Source organism: Saccopteryx bilineata, chromosome 2 (assembly GCF_036850765.1).
Source record: "Saccopteryx bilineata isolate mSacBil1 chromosome 2, mSacBil1_pri_phased_curated, whole genome shotgun sequence".
NCBI lineage: Eukaryota > Metazoa > Chordata > Mammalia > Chiroptera > Emballonuridae > Saccopteryx > Saccopteryx bilineata.
This window is the reverse complement of record NC_089491.1, coordinates 263,022,040-263,039,675: the sequence shown is the minus strand read 5'-3', so window position 1 is coordinate 263,039,675 and position 17,636 is coordinate 263,022,040. Positions and strand designations below refer to the sequence as shown.

The following is a 17,636-nucleotide window of genomic DNA, read 5'->3' as shown; positions in this document are numbered from 1 at the left end:
CAAGGGCAGCGGATAAGAAAGGCAAGCATGTTAGGAGACAAAACCTCAACAGCCTCTGCTGCCAATAAGAACACAGTTCATTTTATCCCGCCCGTAACTTCAAGCAGAGAACATAACTCAGTGTGGTTCACTGTTATGGATCAATACAGGTACAAAAAAAAAAATAAAGAAAGAAAAAGGAAAAGAAAACCATTTACACTGGATTTTTAAAATGAAGGGTGACTTCATGTTAAGTAATTTTTGTTTTGTCAAATGGATGAATGAAGTTTTTAGTTACTCCTGCAGTAAGTTAGATAATCCATGTGATCGTTGTACACTCAAACACACATCTATTTTAAAAACAATGCAGCCTGATCAGGTGGTGGCGCAGTGGATAGTGTTGGACTAGGATGCGGAGGACCCAAGTTAGAGACCCTGAGGTCGCCAGCTTGAGTGAGGGCTCATCTGGTTTGAGCAAAGCTTACCAGCTTGGACTCAAGGTCGCTGGCTTGAGCAAGGGGTTAGTTACTTGGTCTGCTGTAGCCCCACGGTCAAGGCACATATGAGAAAGCAATCAATGAACAACTAAAGTGCCACAACGAAAAACTGATGCTTCTCATCTCTCTCCATTCCTGCCTGTCTGTCCCTATCTATCCCCCTCTCTGACTCTCTGTCTCTGTCAAAAACAAAACGATGCATATAATAATAAAAAACCCAATGCATATAACCAATTCATATGTCATGGAAGGCTTCTTTGCAGTACATGGAAAATTAGTATCTTAGGCAGGCTTTAGTTTGTATGAAATAGAAATATTTTCTGAAAGAGTGCTCAGATAATGAGCAGTGATAGTCTAACCTCTAGAAAAATTGTTCTTTTATCAACAGAACTGTGTTTTGACTAACACTGTAAAGCCGATTTATCAACAAATATCTTTGGAGCTATTTGGGGGAGCTCACTTCTAAGTGCTTAAATTGAAAACAAATGACATGAAAACTGAACCACTAGCACTTTTGTGTCTTCTTCTTCCCTAGGAATATTGCACATGGTTGACTGATAAGATGATTTTTTCAGTAACAAAGATGATCTGAAGAATGGCAACCATCATCCACAACAATCCAGAAGCCTAGAAGTAAGATTTTTTAGAGAAACTTCTCTAAGTGTCACAGAGCCCATACAGTTTAATTCGCAAGACAGGGAAACTTCCCCAAAGCCAAAAACTGTACATAAAATAAGGCAATGGATTAGAAGTTGCAAAATACTAACGGCTAGAAGTGACAGGTGTGACCAGGAGAAGTTGCACACAGAAGACTTCTCAGACTCAACAGACCCTGAAAATCACTAATGCCTAACACAATCGCCCCAAGATGACCTATGCACAGGATGCTACCTTTAAGAAACCAGACACCTATACAAATTGCCTGATGTCCATTTGTCTAAGTTCTAATTCTTAAATAGCACTTAAAAGGGTAAGCCTAATGGCCTAGAAATATAATTTGTGGAGGACCTTATACTTTAACAAATTGGAAAGGAAAGAAATAATGCTACTTAGTATTCAATACATCACATTCACATTAGCAATTCATAAAACTCTTTAGGAAGGCACACAGGAATGTCAAACTGTGACTCTGGCTCGAGTGTCAGCATTTAACTTGAATGATAGCAGTGTCTTGAGGTATTTATGAATACCTCAAGAAGTTTCTGGAGCAGTTCGGGAACTCCTTCGAGGGCCATGGATGTGTTGTTGTAGTCTCGATGTTGAAGAACTGTGTACACCATCTCAGGGTCACTGGTGCTCACAGCCTCGTGTAAAACTGGAAACAAAAAGATGAAATTTAATCACCTAGTGTTCTCACTCTTCCTGACCAATTCCAAAGCTAGTATGGAAAATATCCATATAGATCAAAGAAAGACCAACACTTTCCTCCTGGGGGACAGAGGCTGCAGTCCCACATTATCATTTATGACCATCATTTATTTTCTTTTTTTTTAATGTTTATTTTATTGATTCTAGAGAGAGAGAAGGGAGACAGAGATACAGGAACATCAAACTGTTCCTGTATGTGCCATGACCAGGGACTGAACCCGCAACCTCTGCACTTCAGGACGATGCTCTAAACAGCTGAGCTATCTGGCCAGAGCTGACCATGATTTCTTATTGCTAGCACTTAAATAGGTAAAAAAAGAAGAAACTAGAGAACTCTTCACTTGGTCAAACCCCTTCCATCCTTCCCTTATCCTCCTTTCTTACCACTGGTCATGAAATCCTGACGTCTTCAGAGAGCTGGCTTTAAACATGTGATCGAACAACCATCCATACATACAGACCAAGCAGGTGGGTCTTGTGCTTCTACAATCCCTGGCTCAGGCAACACAAAGCTACCCTGATTAATAATGGGAGAACTTGCAAACAAAAAAAGTGACATGCCAGTATTTCACTGGAAAGGCCATTTTAGCCAACATTTCTTTTTGATTTTGCCAATCCTGATGGATTCATCATAGTTACCACCAGATTTCTCGGGGGAATCAGGTCTCCACACTTGTGTGTAGTGGGAAGGGTTTGCACTGAGAGCTATTTTCTAGATGAGAAGTTGCTGTTCACCCAAGGGCTTTTGGCCCAGGGTACAATTCAGGCCATTGTGCTGCAGATCAGTCAGCAGCATCTGAAGTTTTCATCTCCTCGCCCCAGCCCCTTGTCTCAAGAGAGAAAGTCTTATGATAAAGATGGCACGGAGGACAGTGATGACTGAGACCAGCCTTTATTCAGAGCACCTGAAATGAAAGGCTTTAAAGATTTTAAAAGCACACTTGCCTGTCCATCCCTCGCGATTTTCTTTTGTAACATCAGCTTTATGGCGGAGCAAGACTCTAGCAGATTCCAAATGTCCCAAAGAAACAGCAAGATGCAATAAGGTCCGACCTCGTGGATCCAGCACCTCCACATTCTGTAAAGGAAACACTGGCATTTATATAACTGGATGTATTTTATAAAAATTTGGCATTGTATTTGAGAGATCATATAAGTATAAAAACAGAAGACAGTGTTTACACATTAATTGCAGCAATAGATAGAAACATCAAAACCTGCATGTGGGCACAGTAGAAATAGGAATTTAGAGACTACAAATAAAGATGAATGTTACTGAGTTCCTTTTTCTTTAGAAGTAAGTGCCTAATGAATAAATGCTGGTTGTAGGCCTCAGATCATCAAACACAATCTTAAGCTCTCAACCACACTCAAATTAAGTCTAAATAAGGCTGTCATGAAATACCACCACCCTACAACAAGAAACGTAGGGGATTTCTTAAGCACATATCAGCATTCAAGTGTAGAATAGGAAGTGCAGGCCTTTAATCAAAACTGAAAGTAGAGAAATTTGGGTCAGAATAAATTATATTCCCTAGCTGGATCCCCCACCAAAACACCACTCTCATGATTGTGTCTTGAGTTCCAAGTGGACTGAAGTAGCCACATTCATGGGTCCTGCGGACAAGAAGCATCATCTGCCAGGTATGGATGAGGACATATTTATTTATTTATTTATTTTAGAGACAGAGAGAGAGTCAGAGAGAGGGATAGACAGACAGGAATGGAGAGAGATGAGAAGCATCAATCATTAATTTTTCATTGCGCATTGCGACACCTTAGTTGTTCATTGATTGCTTTCTCATATGTGCCTTGACCGCGGGGCTACAGCAGACCAAGTAACCCCTTGCTTGAGCCAGTGACCTTGGGTCCAAGCTGGTGAGCTTTGCTCAAACCAGATGAGCCCGCGCTCAAGCTGGCGACCTCAGGGTTTCAAACCTGGGCCCTCCGCATCCCAGTCCAACACTCTATCCACTACGCCACCGCCTGGTCAGGCAGATGAGGACATATTTATAAGTGTGAGAACACACACATGCATGCCATCAGCCCGTTTCCCTTTGAGGGTTTTCTTCCAGGTGCTAGACATACCTATTCAGCTATTCCTCTTCATTCCTGTTCTGGCCCTCCTGCTGGCACCTGCATTGGGTCTCCAGAGCCAAGTGCCTGCTTCTCTGGGGTGAACTCAGTCTGAACGACTGGACTCTGCCTTCCAAAGACGGCTCTGAACTTTCTTCCAGGGACACAATAAGTTGCCATGCAACTTTTGGAATTTAAAAACTCTACGTGCCATAATACTTCTGAGAAAATGTGCTTTGTCTTGATTTGAGATGCTAGTTGTTGTGTGCATGTATTAACTGCAGCCTCCAAACATATCCAGAACATTCCACTGACTGGCCACAGGAAAGGAAGGAAAGGAGCACTATGGGTAAACTACTATCCCACAGGTATTGAACCTTCCTATTTTGCTAAGTATATCATGGTTATTGTGCAGTGAAGATGGAAACTGTTACTGAGGAATAACAGAAGTGGTTGAAGACATTTTGCTAAGTGAACGAACACACGTCCTCCTGGGCCAGTCTCAGGCTTCAGAGTTTTTTCTCAGGCACTGAAATACCAATGCTTCTCTTCAAACAGGGTCCACACCACCTCCCAGGATTCTCTTGCTTTCCCCAAGGGTATGTGGCCTATCTCACTGAAGAGAGAAAAAAATGCCAAAGGGTAGGTTCCAAAAATATAAAGAACTACTCAAGAATAAAAAGACAACCCAATTTAAATTGGCGAAGGATTTGAATAGACACGTCTTCAAAGATATATAAATGACCAATAAGCACATGAAAAGATGCTCAACATCACCAATTATCATGGAAATACAAATCAAAGCCACACTTCACACCCACTAGGATGGCTACAATCAAGGCAGACAATGACAAGGGTTGACAAGGATGTAAAGAAACTGGAAGCCTCACACATTGCTGGTGGGAATGTAAAATGGTACAGCCAATTTTAAAAACAGTTGGCAGGTCCTCAGTGTTAATCATTGTGACTCTGTGACCCAGCAGTTCCTCTCATAGGTATTTACCAAAGTGAAATAAAAACATACAGCCATACTAAAACTTGTACACAAATGTACATAGCATCATTATTCTTAATAGCCAAAAATAGGGGGAAAAAACAAATGTCCATCAAGTGGCAAACGGATAAACAAACAAACAAAAAATATATATACAATGGCATTTTATTCAGCCATAAAAAGGAATGAAAAAAATAAAAAAAGGATATGAAGTACTGATATCTGCCACAAGATGGATGAACCTCAAAAACATAGTAAGTTAAAGAAGCCAGGCACAAAAGGTCACCTGTTATATAATTCAATTTATATGAAATGTCCAGAATAGGCAACTCTATCAAGATAGCAAAGTATATTAGTGGCTGCTTGGGGCTGACGGAGTTGGAGGAAATGGGGAGTGACTGAGGGACATAGAGTTTCCTTTTTGGGGTGAGAAAATGTTCTGGAATTTGATAGTGGTGATGGCTGCACAACTCAACGAATATACTAAAAACCACTGAATAATACACTTTAATGGGTGAATTGCATGGTACAGGAATTACATATTCAGTAAAAGGATTTAAAAATCAGTGTATGTATATGTTTTACGTAATACAAAAAACTAACATATCATCAACATACTGTTTGATGAGTTGCGTAATTTCTTTTGAGTTTCAGTTTGCTCCCTTGTAAAATGAGAGCAATAAAAAACACCTACCTTACTGAGCTCTTACAAGGGTCAAAGCACAACACCTAACCCCATAGTAAGCACTAAGAATAATTAGTTCTTATTATCATACACCCACACTATGCAGTTTCATATAAGCTGTCACTTTCTTCCTAAAAAGGGATTTGTTCAAATTTCATTACAGTTGACAGGGAGGCTTAGGGTCTTCAATTAATGACATTAGTTCAGTGAGCAAGAGCTTTCAGAAATTTATTGGAATCATTTTTTTCTTTAAATTTCTTCAGTCCTGAGCTGTCCCAAATTAAAAATACCCAGCCCATTCCATTATAATAGTGCCCCCCCCAAGAAAAGGAATGAGATTTCTGCAATACCTCCTTTCTATTTATTAATTTAAGCCCACCAACTTTTCTTGCTCAAAGCTTTCCTTACCATGTTACTGTTCTCAGGAGAGTAAAAGGCAGAGCTTTGAGGCCAGGCTGCAGAACTAGACATCAGGCCCACTTTTCGGGTCCCTCCCTAGCCTCAGGTGATTTACTCAACCCTTCTGTGCCTTGGTACCAGCATGAAGTAAGTGCTTCATAAACTATCACTGTTAGCCCTTGGGAGGCAGTGCATTGGACAACCACTGTTATTCCTGGGCAGTCAGACTGCCCTGGTTTGCTGTGGCTGTGGCCTGAACTGTTTCCCCTACTCTAAGTCAGTGGGAAAAGAAAGGTATTCACAGGCCTGGTTCCCTAAGGTTAGCCAGAACTCCTGACAGCCAAGAGGAGCACCTACGAGTAAGCTCTAGGCTCTTTATCTTGAATGCCTGGCCTCTCACTCACAGAAGGCCTCCTGTCAACAGGCACTGACTTGAATGTGCACCCGGTGGCCTTGCCCAGCCTTGCCACAGGCTGGGGTGAGCATTCTGGGGTGGTTCTCTGTTGAGCTCTGAGTACTGCTGCTTCCTAGACCACTCTCTTCCTCTTGCCTGAATTTTGTGCTTTCACCTGCTGGTACCTAACAGGGGGCTGGCCCCTAGCATCAGGCCTAATTTGCTACCCTATGTCCCACTCGGTCCCAGGGTCTTCCCTGCCATCTAAAGTACTGACTGACCTTTGTATTTGTCCCCTTTCATTCATTCATTCTCTCAGTATCAGTAAGAAGTTTTTTTTTCTTGTTTTTTTGATATTTTTTCAAAGTGTTTTTTTGATATTTTTCCAAATTGGGGGCAGGCAGACAGACTCCCGCATGAACCTGACCGGGATCCACCGGGCATGCCCACCAGGGGGCGATGATCTGCCCATCTGGGGCATTGCTCTGTTGCAACCGGAACCATTCTAGTGCCAGAGGTGGAGGCCATGGAGCTGTCCTCAGTGCCCGCCTGGGCCAACTTTGTTCCAGTGGAGCCTTGGCTGTGGGAGGTGAAGAGAGACAGAGAGAAAGGAGAGGGGGAAGGGTGCAGAAGCAAATGGTTGCTTCTCCTGTGTGCCCTGGCCAGGAATCGAACCCAGGACTTCCACACGCCAGGCCAATGCTCTACTGCTGAGCCAACCAGCCAGGGACAGTAAAAAGTTTTTATTCACTCTCCCAGCATTGGTAAGAAGATCAAAGATGTTTAAACAGACCTCCTCTCTGCTAAATGACAAATGACATAACTTTATTTTGTACTTTATCTCAGTATTTGACAAGAAGCTAGACAGCCCCAATACTGAGGAAGTGCAGATGCAAAACGCAGCTGACCTAAAACTAGATCTATCCAGTCAGTTTCTAGTCACTGTAGGTAACGCAAATCATTTCAACTGCACCAATCAACTTCAAGGCCCCAGTGAATAGTACAGACAGTAAATCTGATGGGTTAAGAGGCTCTGAATAAAGTGCTTCTGCTGAGCAAATGTTGAAAGCGTGAAATAATCTCATAGTTGGCAAAGTTAGTTACTACACAGCCAACTCCAGCTATTAGCAGGATGGTGGGTTGGGGACTGATACACAACACTCAGAAGCACATACTTATCAGCTTCATCTGGATAAACTTGATTCTTTGTGTTGCTGTTCCCAAAACAAAATAAAATTCTTACAGCAACCAGTGCGCCTGCTTCAAGTCTCACTCATGGAATGGAAGGAATGAAGGAATGGAGGAACGGATAGCAGAAAACTACTGGCAAATAAAACATTAAGTGAAACAGGCCCTGGTCGGTTGGCTCAGTGGTAGAGCGTCGGCCTGGCGTGCAGAAGTCCCAGGTTCGATTCCAGGCCAGGGCACACAGGAGAAGCACCCATCTGCTTCTCTACCCCTCCCCCTCTCCTTCCTCTCTGTCTCTCTCTTCCCCTCCCGCAGGCAGCCGAGGCTCCACTGGAGCAAAGATGGCCCGGGCGCTGGGGATGGCTCCTTGGCCTCTGCCCCAGGCGCTAGAGTGGCTCTGGTCGCAACAGAGCGATGCCCTGGAGGGGCAGAGCATCGCCCCCTGGTGGGCAGAGCATTGCCCCTGGTGGGCTTGCCGGGTGGATCCCGGTCGGGCGCATGCGGGAGTCTGTCTGACTGTCTCTCCCCGTTTCCAGCTTCAGAAAAATACAAAAGAAATAAAAAACCATTAAGTGAAACAGCTAGTGTTATTGCTGGGGTAGTAGGAATTTTTTGTTTTTAATTATACAACCAATATGTGTTCCTTGTAGAAAAACTGGAACATACATAAAAGGAGCTAAATACCCAGGATGATCATCAAAATAACAGCAGCAGCTACTGCATATGGTACTGTGCCCATCTCCTATGTACCTGCGTTTTCAGAAGGGTTCTCTGCCTTATTACTCACAATCCCGAAATGGAGGCACCTTTAGTCAAAGAAATATAGTGGGAGGGTTAAGAATACAAGATTAGGATAGAGTCCGACTTTCTGGGTTCACAGCCTGGTTTGGTTACTGGCTAAGTGTACAACAGAGCCTCTCTACCTCAGTTTCCTAATCTCTAATATGGGAATCACACTAGTACCTACCCCAGAGAATTAGTATGAAAATTAAATCTAAAACTGCACGTAAAAAGTTCAGCACAGCACCTGGCAAAACAGCCTTCAGTGTTACTCTAGCCATTTTCAAAGGGGATAAAACAATTCAGGCCCTAGCCAGATAGCTCAGTTGGTTAGACCATCTTCCCAATGCATGGAGGTTGCCGGTTCAATCCCTGGTCAGGGCACATATAGAGACAGATCGATGGTTCTGTCTCTCTCCCTTTCTCTCTAAAATGAATTAGGCCCTGGCCGGTTGGCTCAGCGGTAGAGCGTCGGCCAGGCGTGCGGGGGACCCGGGTTCGATTCCCGGCCAGGGCACATAGGAGAAGCGCCCATTTGCTTCTCCACCCCCCCTTCCTCTCTGTCTCTCTCTTCCCCTCCTGCAGCGAGGCTCCATTGGAGCAAAGATGGCCCGGGCGGTGGGGATGGCTCCTTGGCCTCTGCCCCAGGCGCTAGAGTGGCTCTGGTCACGGCAGAGCAACGCCCCGGTGGGGCAGATCATCGCCCCCTGGTGGGCAGAGCGTCGCCCCTGGTGGGTGTGCCGGGTGAATCCCGGTCGGGTGCATGCGGGAGTCTGTCTGACTGTCTCTCCCCGTTTCCAGCTTCAAGAAAGATAAAAATAAATAAATAAATAAATAAGATAAAATGAATCAATTAAAAATACATAAAAATATAAACTTATTCTTTAAAAAAAAAATTCAGCAAAGGCAAATAATGTACCCATTCTCACAACTTAATCAGCATTAGTACTGGCCATTAACTCAACTGCCTCCAAGTCACAGAATTAGGTAGCTGTTTCATAATCAACAGAGGGTCTCAATAAATATGAAAGCAACAAAATATTTCCTGCTTCATATTTTAGTGACATCAATTATAAACTTCTTGACCCCGAACCAATTATACAATCTGCAGGGCCCAGTGAACAATAAAAATGTAAGCTCCCTTATAAAAAAAAATTATGAATTTCAGGACAGTAACAGCAGAACACTAAACCAATCACAAACCCCTTCTAAGCACAAGGTAGCATGCCCTTAAAGCCAACCTCTGTCAATCCTTCCCAATGGCCAACTTTCAGGAGTGAAATTAGATTGAGTGTGTTCAAGATGTTCTTTATGAATACATTTTAACAACCTCTTTCCCAAAGGGAACAGGTATACTATGAAATGATCTGCAGTGATAACCAATAACAAAGTCAAAACCAAGTAACTAGTAAGCATGAATAGTCCTCCTTGACCTCCTAGATAGTTGAAGACATTAAGGACCAACTTACTCCAGGAAAATCTGCTGCAAAATTATAATTTTCTAATCACAATTGTCCTTAACATTTTTTCAAGTTAAGAGTCACTGAGAACTTTCAATGAACACTTTTATCACAGCTTGCAGGAAAAAGAGATACTTCAATTATGTCACATTTTAGATTTTAAACCAAGACTTTGTTCTTATCAAACAAGTTTTTCTGTCAAGACAAACTGCAGTTTATTTAAACTCTTTTCTTCACCTACAATGACTAAAAAACGAGTTATTTTCAAACATTGGTACTGAAAGAGTGTGTGGTTTAGTGATGATGATGAATCTATCAGATGGGATGTTAGTTCTGTGACTTTGTACTTTATCTCGATATTTCACAAGAAGCTAGACAGCCCTGATACTGAGGAAGTGCAGATGCAAAACGCAGCTGACCTAAAACCAGATCTATCCAGTCTGTTTTAAAATGTCCAAGGTGAGACTTAAGAGTTAAGAGCAAAATGATGGGGGACTCCCTCTGTAAAAGAAAGGGACTTAAATCATCAGGTATAAGTACTAGGATGCCCCACGGTGAATCATTTACTCCGGGGGCATGATCTAATTAAGACCAATGACTCTTACAGTAAAGTTTATTTTTGTTGGCTAGAGGATTTAAATATTTAAAAAGTGAGGTGCTCTCTGGGGGTATGCCTGTGCCTTTCCCTTCCTTCCCCCTCCTCCTTCACTTCTTCCCCCAGGTCTGTATTCCTTGCCCCTCCCTTCTAAGCTCTAAGGGACCCCATGAGACTTGCAACCAGGGGAGCAGTGGGCATCGGCAGCTCATCTCAGACTAACCCCTGAACCTGTCCCCAAGGTCCCCTTTCCCCTAACTTCCTTTCCAAAAGGCCAATCAATTATTCCTTTACTTCCTGCACAAAAAGAAAAAGAGAAAGGAAAAAAAAGTGACTTGTAACTTCCAGTGGGTGCTTAACAAATTTAAAAATATGGCAGGATGCAAGAACATCCTTAGAAGTGACCAGTCATCAAAAGAGGTGATGCTGAATTTTCACCAACCAAAAGACAACCAATGCTCCTTTGGTCTACAATTCCTTGACAATTATAGTGTGTCAATTGTGATGTATACAAAAACCAGGACTTCAGTACATAGGATAAAATAAAGTCAACAAGAACAATTGCCCCAAATAACTACAAATCCTTATTCTAACTGCTAAGTTTATTAGCTTGTAACTTCAAGGCACCAATAACTACTAGAATTGTTGAGATGCCTTGAAAACAGTTTCTCAAGCAAAACCCTACTGATATTTTGGGCCAGATAGTATTTGGTTGGGGGTGGGGGGGCTATCTTGTGCCCTGGAGGTGGATGCTGAACAGTATCCTCGGCCTCTTTCACTATTAGATCCCACCCACTCCCTACTTGTAACAACCAAAAATGTCTACATTCATTACCATTTGGAGGGTCAAAATTACCTCCAACTAAGAACCACTGCTTTAAAAAGATGGCAATAAATAAAAAATGAGGAATCACTGTACTTTAGAACAGGACAGGATTTTAAAGATCCTGGACACCAGTGATTCTCACACTTTGGTATCAGTCTCCCTGGGCGAGAGAGGAAAAATGCCTTGCCCAAGGTCACAGGGCAAGTCAGAACCTGGACCCAAACCCAACCAAGCCCTTCCTTACAAAAAGGGTGGGTGGGGTGAGGGGTGCGTATTGTCCTTACCTCTTTGGGAAAGTCAGTGGAGCCTAACTGGTTAAGACGGTGCACCCTGGAACAAGCCGGCCAGTTAAAATCCTGACTTGATATTTAATAGGTAGGTGGGCGACCTTGTACAAGGCACATACATAACCTCGGAGCGCCTCAGTTTCCCTTTCTGTCAAATATAATAACAATACCTACGATTGTTACCAAGTCAAAAAGAGTTAATGTAATAAAGCCCTCGGTACAGGGCCTGGCACATAGTAAGCACTCAATCCGCGTCCTGTTGTTATTATAGCCCCACGGCTGAAGAACTAAAGGGGTCCACGGAGCTCCGAGGGCAGAGGGCTGGAGATGGGCTCAGGGAGGCTAAACGACCCCAGATTGTCCCCTCCTCCCCTCGCCGGGCGCAGGACCCCCGCCCCGCCCCGCACCTGGTCCTGCAGCTCCTTCTCCAGCTGCCGGTAGTCGTTGTTCCAGACCAGGAGGTGCAAAGGGAAGTGGCCGATGGGATCGCGGGCCGAGGACATGGCGAAGAGGCCGCAGCCGGGCCCTCACCACCCGCTTGCCAAGCCTCAGCCCCCGCGGGGTCTCCGGCGCCCGCCTGCCCGGCGGCCGGTGAGCGAGAGAAACAGGCGAGCGAGTGAAGGGCGCGGTTCGCGGCTGAGCGGGCCCGGTGCGGGGCGCGCAGGAGGTCGGGGGTCGGGTCCGGGACCGGTGGGCCGCGCCCACCCCGCGCCCCGCCGCGGTGCCGCCCGCGCTGACAGCTCCCGAACCGACTTCTGCCGACCTAACTGCCCCAAACCGGGAAGTGCCGGGAGCGGACCACCGCACACCGCGGCAGGGGGAGTGAGAGACCAGTCACCTGTCCCGGGGTCCACTCAATTCCACCCACCTCCGACTTCACACCGAGAGATACAGTGCAATCCCCTAAATGATTTAAAATTCTCTCCCGTAGTCCAGGACCTGGACATAGAAAATTGAGACTACCCGTCACCAGCCCTTTTCCCCTGCTGAAGCAACCTCATTTGGTTCGGTCCACAACTGGACTCCATCAAACGACTCTGCGGTTTGGGGGTGACAACAGGATCTGGGCCAAACCATTCCACCTACTGACTCCCTTGCAGCCTTTTTGGATCTGGGCAAATGCTTCCATGATTGGTCAGAAGCCGTTTTGGAAGTGGACAACACCAAAGAGTTCTGATGGGGGAACTATAAACCCTGAAGAAATGGCAATAAATATTTTCATCGTATGGAGATAGTTCTTTCTCATGGTGTCTCAAGGAAGGGCATTTTTGAACTAGATAGTTCCTTGTAAGTGTTGTCCTATGCTTTGTAGGATATTGAGCAGCATCCCGGGCCTTTCTACCCACTGTCGGTAGCACTCTCCAGAAGTATCTCCAGACATTGTCAATTGTCCCCTGGAGGAGGAAAATTACCCCCAGTTGAAAACCACTGTTCTATCAATATCTGAACTCCAAACTCGGTTATGATTCAGTTACCTATGGTGATGGTTTATTTCACATGAGTGTCTTTTTTTAAATTGAGTTTAGAGAGCCTAACCAGGTGGTAGCACAGTGGATAGAGCGTTGGACTGGGATGCCAAGGACCAGAGCGCAGGCTCATCTGGTTTGAGCAAAAAGCTCATCAGCTCAGACCCAAGGTCGCTGACTTGAGCAAGGGGTTACTCGGTTTGCTGAAGGCCCCGTGGTCAAGGCACATATGAGAAAGCAATCAATGGTGTCTTAATGCACAACAAAAAACTAATGATTGATTCTTCTCATCTCTCCGTTCCTGTCTGTCTGTCCCTATCTATCCTTCTCTCTGACTCTCACTCTCTCTCTGTCTCTGTAAAAAACAAAAACAAAAAACAACAAAAAAATTGAGTTTAGAGAGAGGTGAGAGAGAGAGAAAGGGTGTGTGTGTGGGGGGAGCCAGAAGCATCAACTGGCAGTAATTGCTTCTCATATGTGCCTTGACCAGGCAAGCCTGGGGTATCAAACCCGTGACCTTAGTATTCTAGGTTGAGGCTTTAGCCTCTGTGCCAAGGTCAGGCAAGTGTCATTTATTTTTGAAGCTAGCCATCTGAATTTTGGGTTATGGCTGAAAAGACTAATAGATAATAGCCAGACTTTACTGCAGTCTATCAGTTTAAAGTTCATTCTTCGAATTTCAACCTAAGACACTCAAGTACCTTGATTCAATGAACAATCAAGTCAATTTATGGCCACTCACCAGCCTGAGGTTTCTGAAAAGCTGTTTACAACCATACCACATAGCTGGGTGAAGCTATTTCATGCATGCAGAAAGCTTACTCTCTGCCTTCCCTGCTTGTATACACCCAGCTTTTCAGATGCCTGCAACAACAGCTGTTCAAGAATCCTGGCCTAATCCATTCTCTACATGTGTTGAGTTCAGATTTGTGAGTTGGCCATCCAAAACAGGATGTAGGAACATCAGGATGGCACCCAGAGGCTGTAACGATAGAATGTGTGGGAATTACGTGGTTATACTCACACCACACATTTATCAAACTGGAGAGATGAACCAAAGACCAGAGCTGCTGAGACCCTTCCAGAACTTATTATCCTTTCAGAAGCCTTGTGCAACTTAATCTTCTTTCCCTTTTCGTCCCGTGTTTATTGAACATCTCTCTTCTTCATTAGTTGGAAAACAACACAATGGCTGCTTACCAGAGTAAACAGTACCTGGCCCATAAGAGGTGTGCTCAATATTTTCTGAATGGAGCTCATAGTTGTGCTACGAGGAATAAGTGAAGAAAACAGGATTAAGTCAGTAAAGCTAAGCTGACTTACAATGAAGTCTGTACAGTCAAGTTGACAAAACTGGTTCAGACCAAATGGGCCAAAGCATGAGGAATACAATTTATTGTACTTAAACAAACTTGAGCTTGAGCACTTAAACTTTTGAACTTTTCAGTTATGCACCAATTCCTATAGATAGAAATTCCTATAGATGACGCTCTAATTGACTTAGGGAAGAATGAAGAATTTAGGAAAGAATGTTTGCATTTCTAGACCACCTGACATCTGGAAGATCACTATCTCAACTCAATCCAGAAGCTAAAAATGCAGGACTGTTTCAAGAATCTACTTTTTATTATAAGAACTCTCAATTTTTCCCATTTCTTTGGAACACTCTGGGTGTTGTTACATAGTAGTGTTTTTGACTTGAAAATCTTAAGACCCTTGCACAAGTCTTTGTGATTTGTAGTCAATGCCTCCCCACTCTTTTGTGCTTGGTTGACACATATAACGCACACAACAAATATTCATTAACATTAGGCCACATCTCTTCTTCACATTGAATACACTCACCTCATTGTGTTTATCTCACAGCATCCTGTAAATTACTCTAGGTTATTTATTCTTATTCTCAAAAGATGTGATAGAAAACAAGAGTAATATCAATAATAATAGGAGTTACTATTATTGAGGGCTTACTATGGGACCAGCACACCACACTTTTCTTTCAATTATTCTCTTTGTCCTTAGGCAGATAGTAAATAATTAGTTATGCAGGTTACATATGAGTTTTTGAATATTCTTCCTCTTCCTCTTTCTTCTTCACCACCCTTTAGAATTATAAAAAATCATTCTTAATAGCAGGAAAATTAAGGTTAAAAGGTAGATAACACATTATCTCCATTTTGTAGATGAGACTAAAACTGCAGCTTAAAGAAACAGCTAACACTTCTGTTTTATTCATTTTATTGTATGTTACTGCAGTTGAATGTGAGCTCCATAAGCACAGGATATTTTGTTTTCTTTGCTCACTGTTGTTTTTTTCATTTCCTGGAAGAGTGTGTAGAACATAGTAGGTGCTCAATAAATATTTCTTTAATAAAGTAATAAAAAAAATGAAGATTATTGACCAAAGTTATAGTAGGGGCCTGACCAGGCGGTGGCGCAGTGGATAGAGCGTGGGACAGGGATGTGGAGGACCCAGGTTCAAGACCCCAAGATCGCTGGCTTGAGCAAGGGGACACTCGCTCTGCTGGAGGCCCCCCCCCCCCACATATGAGAAATCAATCAATGAACAACTAAGGAGCCGTAACGAAGAATTGATGTTTTTCATCTCTCTCCTTTCCTATCTGTCCTCTCTCTGACTCTCTCTGTCTCTGCCACAAAAAAAAAAAAAAAGTTATAGTAGGGACTTGACTGTTGAGTGCTTCAGTAAGGTAGTGACTATAGAGTTCTGGTCATTAGATTTTGCTGCTTTCTCTGGTATTAATCAGTGCTGGGACGAAGCGACTCTCTTCTAAGGAGCCAGACCCAAATTCAAGATTTAAAAACAATATAAGCAGGACATAAGATGCTGGGGTACATACCTGCCCTCACTCAAGATGGCGACAAGGCAGCGTGCCCTTTCCGGTCACATGACTGGCCTACGCCAGCGGGCACCTCCCCACGCGTGCGTGCTGCGCCCGGCTGCGAGGCGCTGAGGGGAGAGGCGCTGAGGGGAGAGACGCCGCCAGCGCCGCTGTGGGGACCCGTTAGAGCGGAAGCGCTGCCGCCTTCGCTGTCCCGGGGCTTCAGGTACCCGGCAGCTAGGAGGCGGGAGCCATGTCGATGCGGCTCCGGAGCAGCGAGGTGTGCGCTGACTGCAGCGGTCCCGGTGAGTGCCACCGGCCGGGCCCTCTCCCCGCAGCTCTCCTGACCGAGACCCCTGCCCCGGGGCCGCCCCTACGGGTCAGGAGGCTTCCGGCGGTCGAGCCCCGCACTCCGTGGCCGGGGTCGCGACTAGGAGGGCCAGGGGCAACCTTGGTGTGGGAGCCGTCCCGGGCGTGTCAGAGCCGGGCGGTCAGGGAGCCGCCGCCCTCGGGTCCCTCCGGTCCCTCTTGTCCCCCTCGTCCCTTCTGTCTCGGGCCTGGCGGAGAGGGGGCGGGCTCGGGGCCGGGGCCGCTTCTCTAACAGGAAGGGGTTTGGGCAGTGCACAGGAAGGCCAATTACAGAAGTGCCTGGCGAGTGTCCTCCCAGCTGCGGCCCCCGGAGGCTGCAGGTGTCACCTCCTCATCCCCCTGCAACCCAACCGCCCGGAGCCGCGCCGCTCCGCCAGCGACCCCTGCCCAGCGGGGGCGACCTTCGCCGCTTCTCTCCCCCGGGACTAGCCAGCAGCACGTAGTTGATCCTCCCTGCTCCTGACATTCGGGCTCCCGCTCGACTGGAGACCGTCTCCAGGGTGTCGGGGGTCTTGCCGACGCAGCCGCACTTGAGGGTCAATACGTGTCTCAAGTTTTGGCATCTGAACGGCCCGAGTTCAAACTAAATGTTGTCTTTGGGTGACCTTGGGCTGGTGGCTTTGTTTGGCTGAGCCTTGATTTCCTCATTTTTTCAAGTAGGGATAATGAGGAGTACCACAATCAGTGGTTAGGAAGACGCAGTGCATATTCTTAGGATCATCTCATTTTAGTGTTTTTTTTTTCCCTCTTTTTGTATTGTGTTCTTTAGTACAGAACCTCTGCAGACCTTTCAAGCAAGAGTTCTAAATCGTACATTAATTACAAGTGACAAAACAAACACAAAGTCACTGGGCACTCAGGCAGTATAGGCATTTGGGGGCATTGCAAGGCCCAGGCCATTTCTTCCATGCATAATTTTCAGATTTAGAGTTCAGTTCCATCTTAGCCATTGTAACTGAATTGACTGGACTCTGTGCTGTTTTTGGTGCTGGGATTTCTCTGCCTTGAATTGGAAGTAATTCAAAGGTAAGATGGCTTCCTTGGCACAAGAGCGTATGATAAACAATCTTAATGAAATCATTGAGCAGCAGTGTGTTTGCAACTGTGCTGAACTTCATCTTGTTAAATGGAAGTGGAGGTAGATTTTAAATAGTACTGTGATAACTAAAACCTTATGTGGTTATTTCATGGCCTGTGTGATGCCAGTGATGTTACCAATTTTCTTTGAAGATAGGGAGAGGGTTGGAAGAGTTTAAGAAGAGGTGTTTTATAAACCAGGTAGTTTGGGTTATACAAACCCCTTGTATTCTCTAAAAACGTTATTTGTTCCACTTCCTTATTTTCTTGCCAGTTTTCAGTTGAACTGTCTGTGATGTGTTTGATTCACATGAGTCTAGATGCAAACTTCCTCTTGGAATGCATATGCTTTAGTT

The 17,636-nt window shown here is 44.7% G+C and overlaps 2 protein-coding genes across 10 annotated transcripts in view; one reads left to right on the top strand and one right to left on the bottom strand.

Annotated features, from left to right (window-relative positions):
• Positions 1-12,294, bottom strand: part of ANKRD13A (ankyrin repeat domain 13A) — a 33,744-nt gene extending 21,450 nt beyond the window's left edge. The window contains exons 1-3 of the mRNA XM_066260405.1: positions 11,936-12,294; positions 2,790-2,922; positions 1,667-1,791 (exon numbers count right to left, since the gene is read on the bottom strand). Coding sequence (XP_066116502.1) covers positions 1,667-1,791; positions 2,790-2,922; positions 11,936-12,031 — 354 coding nt within the window. The 5' untranslated portion in view covers positions 12,032-12,294. The remainder of the gene's footprint in view (positions 1-1,666; positions 1,792-2,789; positions 2,923-11,935) is intronic.
• Positions 12,295-15,895: 3,601 nt separating this feature from the next.
• GIT2 (GIT ArfGAP 2) overlaps positions 15,896-17,636 on the top strand; it is a 56,425-nt gene continuing 54,684 nt past the window's right edge. For 4 of the 9 annotated variants that reach the window (XM_066260400.1, XM_066260398.1, XM_066260397.1 and 1 more), the window contains exon 1: positions 15,897-16,139. In XM_066260400.1, coding sequence (XP_066116497.1) covers positions 16,088-16,139 — 52 coding nt within the window. In that variant the 5' untranslated portion in view covers positions 15,897-16,087. Of the gene's footprint in view, positions 16,140-17,636 lie in introns of all 9 variants that reach the window. The other 5 variants (XM_066260399.1, XM_066260395.1, XM_066260396.1 and 2 more) reach the window with 3 other exon arrangements.